The sequence below is a fragment of the Pelophylax lessonae genome (genome assembly GCF_965119305.1).
Source record: "Pelophylax lessonae genome assembly, chromosome: 8".
NCBI lineage: Eukaryota > Metazoa > Chordata > Amphibia > Anura > Ranidae > Pelophylax > Pelophylax lessonae.
Genome location: NC_138775.1, coordinates 71,618,470 through 71,631,111, shown reverse-complemented (window position 1 = coordinate 71,631,111; position 12,642 = coordinate 71,618,470). Strand labels below are relative to the sequence as shown.

Here is a 12,642-nt window from a genome sequence, read left to right as displayed (position 1 = left end):
AACCACGCTGAAGTCGCGCTGCACGATCCAAATATTGGCCGGGTCAGCAGGAATGAAGTCGCCCTAAGTCGGTGCGACTTTGAGTCGGATTAGTGTGAACCGACTCTAAAGGATTTTATTTGTGATCTATGAGAAAATAATTTTTATTGGGAACCCACCCGCTGTGGTATTGTGCTTTCACAGGGGGGACTAATCTGGGGCCCCCCGGGGGGGCCCCCCCCCCCAATCCCAACACGCTGATCAGCACTCACAGCCATTTACTGCCAGCGCTGATCAGCTGCTGGTTTTCTAGCATGTCACAGTGACCAGATCTAGTCCTTGGACAGGCTTCTGCACACACTGTCTGAATGTCAGCCGATTCCTGCTGACCCGGCCAATATTTGGATCGTGTATACCAGCACTGGTCCACCAGTATTCAGGAAAGTTGCAGTAATGAAGATCAGGTCTGAGCTGGTGTACACAGACACGCCAGTGCTCAGTGTAAGGTGTGCCTGTACTGGAAAGCGGTAAATTATGTGACCGCTTCCTGCACAGTGCTGTATCCTCGGCCCCCTTCAGAGGTCAACCAGGAGAATCCCCAGCAAGCTAAACAAATGGTGCGGAGATAACCATGTCATTACCCAAATAAGGCAATGCATATATTTGGGAAAGGACACGAGTCATTAGGTGGGTGGAGCCTAAAGTGGAACTTAAAGACTAGTTTCCTGTCAAGTTTACCTTGCTTGTGGCCTGACAGTGAACAGCAGGGGGCAATTTGAATCCTGCTATTGGACTGAATAGTGGCTTTGGATCCGCCCACCGCTATGTGCGATCACAGTGGCAGGAGAGGTAATGAACTGAGGAAGGAGATTTCTGACTTCAGTGCTGGACATCATCAGGCACATGAATGGGGCGCAATCATCAGCTATTTTGGAGCTGTGGCCCCCCCAAACCTCAACTTCTAAAGGGCGCCTAGGACACCTTTTATGAATTCCCCCAATGCGCTTTAAAATACACTCACCGGCCACTTTATTAGGTAAACCTGTTCAATTGGTTGGTAACGCAAATTGCTAATCAGCCAATCACATGGCAGCAACTCAATGCATTTAGGCATCTAGATGTGGTGAAGACAACTTGCTGAAGTTCAACCCGAGAATCAGAATGGGGAAGAAAGGGGAAGAAAGGCGACTTTGAACGAGGCATGGTTGTTGGTGCCAGAAGAGCTGGTCTGAGTATTTCAAAAACTGCTGATCTACTGGGATTTTGTAAATCGTAGGGACTTGTGTGCCACAGAATGGTCCAAAAGAGAAAATATCCATTGAGCGGTAGTTGTGTTGACAAAAATGCCTTGTTGATGTAAGAGCTCAGAGTAGAATGGGCAGACTGGTTTGAGATGATAGAAAGGCAACGGTAACTCAAATAACCACTTGCTGCAACCAAGGTTTGCAGAATACCATCTCCATACCAACACATCAAACCTTGAAGCAGATAAGCTACAGCAGAAGATGACCACATCTGGTGCCACTCCTGTCAGCTGAGAACAGGAAACTGAGGCTAAAATTCACACAGGCTCACCAAAATTGGACAATAAAAGATTGGAAAAATGTCTGATGCGTCTCGATTTCAACTTAACGTAGTAGAGTCTGTACCTGTCTATCAATGACACTAGCAGTGGACAATTATTAGAGCACTCTGACTGTGGAGGTGTTGAACGCCTGCCTGTGCAAGATTCTGTGGTCTCTTGCAGATCTCTAGTAGTACAGTATACATTTACACAGAAGATGGGACTGTCATAGTGGAACCTTCCTGTCACATGCTGACGCCTAGTGATCTGCTCCTACTTGCATCTTTTAGGTGTGATGTTCCTACAAAGCCCCTGTAGATCTGTTTTAGGATAGTACCATGACAGTAGTGGTGTCACATAGTATGGTAGGGTGCATGGCCTCAGTATCTGACAAACAGCTGCCAAACGCCTACAGAATATCACAGCATTGGAAGGACACTACGACAGAGAAGGTGCCAATAAGGACGGAATCGAGCAATCCCCCGTCCTGGTATTGAGGCTCAGAGTATCCAGACAGCGGGGGTGTTAATGTAGGTGGGTGCTGGGCACATGCCAGTCATAGCACTGAGGCCTAATCACTACAGAACCACTGCAGGCTAGCATTGGGAGGGTACTCTGACAGTAGGGTGCCATATAATAAGGAAGAGTTCTGGGCACCGGCAGGTTATGGCACTGAGGCCTAGCATTGGGAGGGTACTCCGACAGTAGGGTGCCATATAATAAGGAAGAGTTCTGGGCACCGGCAGGTTATGGCACTGAGGCCTAGCATTGGGAGGGTACTCCGACAGTAGGGTGCCATATAATAAGGAAGAGTTCTGGGCACCGGCAGGTTATGGCACCGAGGCCTAGCATTGGGAGGGTACTCCCGACAGTAGGGTGCCATATAATAAGGAAGAGTTCTGGGCACCGGCAGGTTATGCCACTGAGGCCTAGAATTGGGAGGGTACTCCCGACAGTAGGGTGCCATATAATAAGGAAGAGTTCTGGGCACCGGCAGGTTATGGCACTGAGGCCTAGCATTGGGAGGGTACTCCGACAGTAGGGTGCCATATAATAAGGAAGAGTTCTGGGCACCGGCAGGTTATGGCACAGAGGCCTAGCATTGGGAGGGTACTCCCAACAGTAGGGTGCCATATAATAAGGAAGAGTTCTGGGCACCGGCAGGTTATGGCACCGAGGCCTAGCATTGGGAGGGTACTCCCGACAGTAGGGTGGCATATAATAAGGAAGAGTTCTGGGCACCGGCAGGTTATGGCACTGAGGCCTAATTTCTACAGAGCGAGGGCAGCCCAGTAGTAAGCGTATACACAGACAGAATAGGGGTCAGAGTTCATTCACACTGCTGTGGTATGTGGATAACTGCATGTTAATGAGTGCTGTGTTGTCTGCTGTGCAAAGCAGAACTAAACTATTTAAAATATACTGCTGGCAGTCAAGTCTGTGTGGCTCTTCTGCAAAAAATAAAAAAGTTTCTCACCTGCCTGCCAGCCAGCAATGATTTTTCTAAATGGACATGGAGCCACACAAGTACAGGTGAGTGTATGATCCTGGTATCTGACACGTTTCGGAATGAATTAACTCCAATGTGTACGAACAGGAGTTTCAGCAACCCTGCCCAGCCAAACAACATGGCCAAGGATGCAGAGACCAGAGGAAGACACCATGGCTGCTGAAGACAAGTCTGCCATAATGTATGAATATACCGTGCATACTTCCATGTTATAGCAAAAACCCAAAGTGCTATAAGTGGAGTTTCATCCACTTTAGGGCAGTCTATTTATTTTTGAATAGGCTGCCAAGGGATTACAATGTATGAAAAAAATGGATAGAACCGTTTTTTTTTTGTAAATGCACTATGGTAAATGTAAATGCACTCTGTGGTGCAGGGGAGATACCCACTAGGGATGCACCGATACCTGTTTAAGACTAAGTACGAATACTGATATTTTCTCAAGGACTCGCCGATATCAGTTACCGGTACCTATTTTTAGTGTCATGTGACACTTTTTAGAGTAAGGAAACATAGGCTAAGCAGTGTCCTTAAAGTAGAACTATGGGCAAAACTTTCTTTCATTTTGAATAGAGTAAAGGCCCGCACACACGATACGAAAATCGGAAGGAAAATTTTGTCCGAAGACGATCTGCTGATTTTCTGATTAGTATGGTGCTTTCGACAGCAGATTCCGAATTTTCGTACGACAAAAACTGGATGTGCAGGCTATAAAATTTTTATCGTACGTCAACACAACGTCCGATTGTCGTTTAATTAGTACAGTTTTCATCCGTCATCTGGACGTCATCCAGATGTCATTACTCGACCAAAAGCGACATATGCCCAGCGTTCCCAGCTTTTACAAACTCCAGCCGCCAGCATGGGGAAAGGGAAAACACACTCCCAGTGCCAGGTAGGCAGATTCTGTGCGCCTTACAGGGACAGGGCTAGTCTCCCACTGTGGCCCCCCTATGGACAATAAAGAAATGGAAAGAGGGGATCCCCAAAATCCCCACCATAGCACCACAGGGCACGGGAGAGCCTGAGGCCAATAAAGCAGCACAGTGGTGTAGTGGTTAGCACTTTCACCTAGCAGCAAAAGGGTCACTGGTTCAAATCCCAACCATGACACTACCTGCCTGGAGTTTGCATGTTCTCCCAGTGCCTGCATGGGTTTCCTCTGGGTACTCCGGTTTCTTCCTAGACCCCAAAAGACATGTTGGCAGGTTAATTGGCTCCTGTCTAAATTGGCCCTAGTATGTATGAATGGGAGTTAGGAACTTTAGATTGTAAGCTCCTTGAAGGCAGGGACCGATGTGAATGAACAATATGTTAAGCGCTGCATAAATTGATGGCTCTATACAAGTATGTGAAATAAAGAACCCCCTCCCCCCCAGGGACACTGCCCCCATATAGGGAGTTCCCCAGACAGGAGGCCCCTACCACCTAGCATTAAGGCTGCATTCACATGTCAGCTTATAATCGCGGGCAGAACCGCCGCGGTTCCGCCCGCGATTCGGAGATTTATTGCAAATCGCGGGACGCCTAGCGTTGCCCGTTGATTTGCAATAGCCCCCCAAACGCCGAGCGATGTTGCCGCGATTTACGCCCGCCGAATCGCGGCAACATCGCGCAAACATAATCGCGGGACGCAATACGCTCCAAAAAAGTACAAGAGCTTCTTTGGAGCGTATTGCGTCCCGCGATTTTGTTTGCGCGATGTTGCCGCGATTCGGCGGGCGTAAATCGCGGCAACATCGCTCGGCGTTTGGGGGGCTATTGCAAATCAACGGGCAACGCTAGGCGTCCCGCGATTTGCAATAAATCTCCGAATCGCGGGCGGAACCGCGGCGGTTCTGCCCGCGATTATAAGCTGACATGTGAATGCAGCCTAAGGCCTAAGAGAAAAATAAAAAAAACCTGTAGAGATCCTGTGTGGCAGGCGGAAACACACATACTGACGAACCTTAGGCTCACGCCTGTTTTTAGACTAATGCGGATTTGTGTTTCCTGTGCTAGGTGGGAGAAGCCACTCATTAAACCATCCTGGAAGATGACAGGGAAAATTATTACCATTTCTTTATAATTATGAAGAATTGTAAGCCCTGGTTCACACCAGTATAGCCTTGAAATCATGTGACTTCAGCGAGCCCCATAGGGCATTTGGGGAGCATTTTTAGCTCCTCAACACTTGTAAAACGCCAGTTTAACACCCATCTTAAAGCTCAGTCTAACGCTATAGGAGTTTTTGTTAAGCATTCGAAATTTAGTCAAGTGTGAATAAGCCCTTAGGAGGGTACTGAGCATGGTGCTGTCACAGCGAGGAACTATCTTCTACAGGGGTCAGAACTAGGATACTATGACAGGGGGGGTAACATACCATGGCTGAGTGCCAAGCACCCCCTGTCACGGAAAGGAACTATCTTCTACAGAGGGCCCAGAAGTAGCAGGCTACTAGATGGGGGGGGGGTGTCACATAATATACCTGGGTATCGAGCGTGGTGCTGTCACAGGGAGGAACCATCTTCCACAGGGTGCCCAAAATTAGGAGGATACTATGACAGGGGGTCACATATTATGGCTGAGTGCCAAGCACCCGTCAGGAACTATATTCTACAGAGGGCCCAGAAGTAATAGGATACTAGATGGGGGGGGGGGGGGTCACATAATATACCGGGGTATTGAGCGTGGTGCTGTCACAGGGAGGAACTATCTTCTACAGGGGTCCCAGAACTAGGATACTATGACAGGGGGGGTAACATACCATGGCTGAGTGCTAAGCACCCCCTGTCAGAATATATATTCTACAGAGGGCCCAGAAGTAGCAGGATACAAGATGGGGGGGTCACATAATATAGCTGGGTATCGAGCGTGGTGCTGTCACAGGGAGGAACCATCTTCCACACGGTGCCCAAAATTAGGAGGATACTATGACAGGGGGTCACATATTATGGCTGGGTACTGAGAACCCCCCTTCACATAAAGGAACAATCTTTTACAGAAGCCCCCCCAGAACTTGAGTACTATGATGGGGGTCATATATTATAACGGGGTACTGAGAACCCCCTGTAACGGCAAGGAACTTTCTTCTACAGAGGGCCCAGAACTAGGAGAATACTATGAAGGGGGTCACATACTATGGCTAGATACTGAGAACCCCCTGTCACTAACTTCCACAGAGGCACCAGAACTAGGATACTATGATGGGGGTCATACACGATGATGGGGTACTGAGAACCCTCTTTGACGGCAAGGAATTTTCTTCAGGGAGCCCAGAACTAGGATACTATGAAGGAAGTCACATTCTATGGCTGGCTGTTGAGCACCCCCCATCATGGAAAATACCTTTCTGCAGAGGGCCCAGAACTAGGAGGATACTAGACGGGGGTCACATACAATGGCTGGGTGCTGAGCCCTATCTTCTACATGACAACACAGTACTGGGGGTGCTCTGCCAGGGTGTCATACAATGTAAAGGGTACTGAGCACCCCGTGTCCTGGCACTAAGGCCTAATTACTAAAAAGGACAGTACTAAGGAGGAGGTGTCCCAATGTGGAATTTGCCCAGTACTCCCCTATCATGGAGCGGAGGCCTGCTTCCTCCTCAATACAGGTGTCACATACCATAGCAGGGTATGAGCCCCCCTCTTGTCATGAAGCAAAGGTCAATCTTCTACACATCAATCCAGTAATGGGAGGATCTTCTGTCACGGTATAAGCCCCTCCCATTACTGTATGGAGGCCTCCTACAAAGCAATCCAGTACTAGGAAGCTCCCCTGATGGTGTCACACATCAAGGTGTAAGGTCCCCCCCCCCCCCCCCCGTCATGATGCTGAGACCTATCTCCTACACAGCAGAACGGTACTAGAAGGATCCTCTGACAGAGTGGGGGTGTCTGATTATATATGGAAATCACCCCCCCCCCCCCCAGTCATGGATCTGAGTCTTGTTTTACACAGCCCAGTACTAGAAGGATCCTCTGACAGTGGGGGGGGGGGGGGGGGTCTGATCATATATGGAAATCACCCCCCCCACACTCATGGATCTGAGTCTTGTTTTACACAGCCCAGTACTAGAAGGATCCTCTGACAGGGGGGGGGGGGGGGGGGGGGGGTCTGATCATATATGGAAATCACCCCCCCCCCCCACACTCATGGATCTGAGTCTTGTTTTACACAGCCCAGTACTAGAAGGATCCTCTGACAGTGGGGGGGGGGGGGTCTGATCATATATGGAAATCACCCCCCCCCCCCCACACTCATGGATCTGAGTCTTGTTTTACACAGCCCAGTACTAGAAGGATCCTCTGACAGTGGGGGGTGTCACATATCATATATGGAAATCACCCCCCCCCCCCCAGTCATGGATCTGAGTCTTGTTTACACAGCCCAGTACTAGAAGGATCCTCTGACAGTGGGGGTGTCACATCAGGGAATAACCCCCCTTGTGCACAGCAGCTAGGTCCTAGGAGGGGCTCTGACAGCAGATTTGGGGGTGGGGGGGGTTATATTATGTCCTGGTATGAGCTGCCCCCCTTCTCATGAACCTCCGGCCTATCTCCTACAGACTAGCCCAGTAGAAAGCTCCATAATCGGGGTGTCATCTATACATCTCAGGGTGAGAGCGCCCCCCCCCCCCTTGCAGGTCTGAGGCCTATTGCTCTGACAGTGGGGGGGTGATCTATATTGGAGTATGAGCGCCCCCCCGTCATGGAGCTGAGGCCTACCTCCTACACAGTACCTAGTACTAGGAAGCTCCATGGATGTCACATATAATTCAGTGTGCCCCCCCCCCAATCATGAGTCTGATGCCTATTACTCTGACAATGGGGGTGTCAGATTTAATCAGGAAATGTCCCCCCCCCCCCCCCGACAGGGATCTGGTGCCGATCTCCTATAGAACACTAGGAGGAGCTCTGACAGGTGGTGGTGTCACATTATGGGTGTGTATGAGCCCCCCCTTGTCATGGATATGAGGCCTATCTTCCATAGAGAAGCTCTGTCAGAGTGACAGGCCGTATTATTATGGGGGGGGTGCTCACCTTGATGTGGAAGCGGACCAGGGCCAGGCGGATGCAGTGGGCCATACAGATGGGGGGCAGGAACCAGACTTTGGGGGGCGGGGTGCCCTTGTTCTGGATGTGGCTGATGATCTGCTGGCCGGTCTGCCGCTCGTTGCTCTGCCTCTTCACCCACTCATGGAGCCGGGCCTTGTCCAGGGCGCCGTTGAAGAAGACGAAGAGCTCGATGTTGCCGGCGTAGCAGGCCTTGGCCAGGGCGGCCAGGTAGCCCAGCATGTGGTTCCATTGGCCGCCGCTCACCCAGTCGGTGTAGAAGCCGCCGTACAGCCGATGCAGGCAGTTGTCGGCGTCGATGAGCAGTCGGAGGGGAGTCTGGGGGGGTCTCTGCCGGCCGCCCCCCACCAGACTGCCCCGGGCCAATTTCTGCAGCTCCACCGGGACCACCGCGCCCGGGCAGCGCTTCTCGATGTAGTCCTGGAAGCCGTGCACCCCCATGGCGGCGGGAGGGAGAGGGGCCGACTTCGGTGTCTAGAGGAGGAGGAGCGGGGGGGTGTTGGATGGTGTGGGGGGGCTCTGCATGGCCGCGGCCGCCATGTGCTGTATCACAGAGCCATGTCCGGGGAGGTGTGCGGGAGAGACTGCTGGGGCCACCGGAAACCGGAACGGGCGGAGCTCAAAGCGAACACTCCCTGACATGGCAGCCGGCCTGGGAAAAGACAATCCTATCCCAGAGTAGTACACTCCTATCCCAGAGTACATGATCCCTGTATACAGACCATCTCTGTGTATTACACCTCTATACATCTATACTACACCCCATCCGCCTATACTAAACCCTATCCCTGTGTATTACACCCCATAAGCCTATAGTACACCCCATCCGTCTATACTACACCCCATCTCTGTGTATTACACCTCCATCCATCTATACTACACCCCATCTCTGTGTATTACACCTCTATACATCTATATTACACCCCATCCGCCTATACTACACCCCATCCCTGTGTATTACACCTCTATATTACACCCCATCCCTGTGTATTACACCTCTATATTACACCCCATCCTACACCCCATCCCTGTGTATAACACCCCATCTCTGTGTATTACACCTCCATCCATCTATATTACACCCCATCTCTGTGTATTACACCCCATCCACCTATACTACACCCCATCCCTGTGTATTACACCTCCATCCCTGTGTATTACACCTCCATCCATCTATACTACACCCCATCCGCCTATACTACACCCAATCCATCTATATTACACCTCTATATATCTATATTACACCCCATCCCTGTGTATTACACCCCATACATCTATATTACACCCCATCCCTGTGTATTACACCTCCATCCATCTATACTACACCCCATCCGCCTATACTACACCCAATCCATTTATATTACACCTCTATATATCTATATTACACCCCATCCCTGTGTATTACACCTCTATACATCTATATTACACCCCATCCCTGTGTATTACACCCCCATACATCTATATTACACCCCATCCCTGTGTATTACACCTCTATACATCTATATTACACCCCATCCCTGTGTATTACACCTCCATCCATCTATACTACACCCCATCCCTGTGTATTGCACCTCCATCCATCAATACTACACCCAATCCATCTATATTACACCTCTATACATCTATATTACACCCCATCCCTGTGTATTACACCTCTATATATCTATATTACACCCCATCCCTGTGTATTACACCTCTATACATCTATACTACACCCCATCTCTGTGTATTACACCTCCATCCATCTATACTACACCCCATCCGCCTATACTACAACCAAACCATCTATATTACACCTCCATACATCTATATTATACCCCTTCTCTGTGTATTACACCTCTATACATCTATATTACACCCCATCCCTGTGTATTACACCTCCATCCATCTATATTACACCCCATCCTACACCCCATCCCTGTGTATTACACCCCATCTCTGTGTATTACACCTCCATCCATCTATATTACACCCCATCTCTGTGTATTACACCCCATCCACCTATACTACACCCCATCCCTGTGTATTACACCTCCATCCCTGTGTATTACACCTCCATCCATCTATACTACACCCCATCCGCCTATACTACACCCAATCCATCTATATTACACCTCTATATATCTATATTACACCCCATCCCTGTGTATTACACCTCTATACATCTATATTACACCCCATCCCTGTGTATTACACCCCATACATCTATATTACACCCCATCCCTGTGTATTACACCTCCATCCATCTATACTACACCCCATCCGCCTATACTACACCCAATCCATCTATATTACACCTCTATATATCTATATTACACCCCATCCCTGTGTATTACACCTCTATACATCTATATTACACCCCATCCCTGTGTATTACACCCCCATACATCTATATTACACCCCATCCCTGTGTATTACACCCCCATACATCTATATTACACCCCATCCCTGTGTATTACACCTCTATACATCTATATTACACCCCATCCCTGTGTATTACACCTCCATCCATCTATACTACACCCCATCCCTGTGTATTGCACCTCCATCCATCAATACTACACCCAATCCATCTATATTACACCTCTATACATCTATATTACACCCCATCCCTGTGTATTACACCTCTATATATCTATATTACACCCCATCCCTGTGTATTACACCTCTATATATCTATATTGCACCCCATCCCTGTGTATTACACCTCTATACATCTATACTACACCCCATCTCTGTGTATTACACCTCCATCCATCTATACTACACCCCATCCCTGTGTATTACACCTCCATCCATCTATACTACACCCCATCCGCCTATACTACAACCAAACCATCTATATTACACCTCCATACATCTATATTATACCCCTTCTCTGTGTATTACACCTCTATACATCTATATTACACCCCATCCCTGTGTATTACACCTCCATCCATCTATATTACACCCCATCCTACACCCCATCCCTGTGTATTACACCCCATCTCTGTGTATTACACCTCCATCCATCTATATTACACCCCATCTCTGTGTATTACAACCCATCCACCTATACTACACCCCCATCCCTGTGTATTACACCTCCATCCCTGTGTATTACACCTCCATCCATCTATACTACACCCCATCCGCCTATACTACACCCAATCCATCTATATCACACCTCTATATATCTATATTACACCCCATCCCTGTGTATTACACCTCTATACATCTATATTACACCCCATCCCTGTGTATTACACCCCATACATCTATATTACACCCCATCCCTGTGTATTACACCTCCATCCATCTATACTACACCCCATCCGCCTATACTACACCCAATCCATCTATATTACACCTCTATATATCTATATTACACCCCATCCCTGTGTATTACACCTCTATACATCTATATTACACCCCATCCCTGTGTATTACACCCCCATACATCTATATTACACCCCATCCCTGTGTATTACACCCCCATACATCTATATTACACCCCATCCCTGTGTATTACACCTCTATACATCTATATTACACCCCATCCCTGTGTATTACACCTCCATCCATCTATACTACACCCCATCCCTGTGTATTGCACCTCCATCCATCAATACTACACCCAATCCATCTATATTACACCTCTATACATCTATATTACACCCCATCCCTGTGTATTACACCTCTATATATCTATATTACACCCCATCCCTGTGTATTACACCTCTATATATCTATATTACACCCCATCCCTGTGTATTACACCTCTATACATCTATACTACACCCCATCTCTGTGTATTACACCTCCATCCATCTATACTACACCCCATCCCTGTGTATTACACCCCATCTCTGTGTATTACACCTCCATCCATCTATATTACACCCCATCTCTGTGTATTACACCCCATCCACCTATACTACACCCCATCCCTGTGTATTACACCTCCATCCCTGTGTATTACACCTCCATCCATCTATACTACACCCCATCCGCCTATACTACACCCAATCCATCTATATTACACCTCTATATATCTATATTACACCCCATCCCTGTGTATTACACCTCTATACATCTATATTACACCCCATCCCTGTGTATTACACCCCATACATCTATATTACACCCCATCCCTGTGTATTACACCTCCATCCATCTATACTACACCCATCCGCCTATACTACACCCAATCCATCTATATTACACCTCTATATATCTATATTACACCCCATCCCTGTGTATTACACCTCTATACATCTATATTACACCCCATCCCTGTGTATTACACCCCCATACATCTATATTACACCCCATCCCTGTGTATTACACCTCCATCCATCTATACTACACCCCATCCGCCTATACTACACCCAATCCATCTATATTACACCTCTATATATCTATATTACACCCCATCCCTGTGTATTACACCTCTATACATCTATATTACACCCCATCCCTGTGTATTACACCTCCATCCATCTATACTACACCCCATCCCTGTGTATTGCACCTCCATCCATCTATAC

The 12,642-nt window shown here is 48.2% G+C and overlaps 1 protein-coding gene across 1 annotated transcript in view; it reads right to left on the bottom strand.

Annotated features, from left to right (window-relative positions):
- FAM120A (family with sequence similarity 120 member A) overlaps nucleotides 1-8,688 on the bottom strand; it is a 134,076-nt gene extending 125,388 nt beyond the window's left edge. Inside the window, exon 1 of the mRNA XM_082265481.1 lies at nucleotides 8,078-8,688. Within this exon, the coding sequence (XP_082121607.1) occupies nucleotides 8,078-8,551 (474 nt within the window). The 5' untranslated portion in view covers nucleotides 8,552-8,688. The remainder of the gene's footprint in view (nucleotides 1-8,077) is intronic.
- Between the last annotated feature and the right edge of the window lie 3,954 nt (nucleotides 8,689-12,642).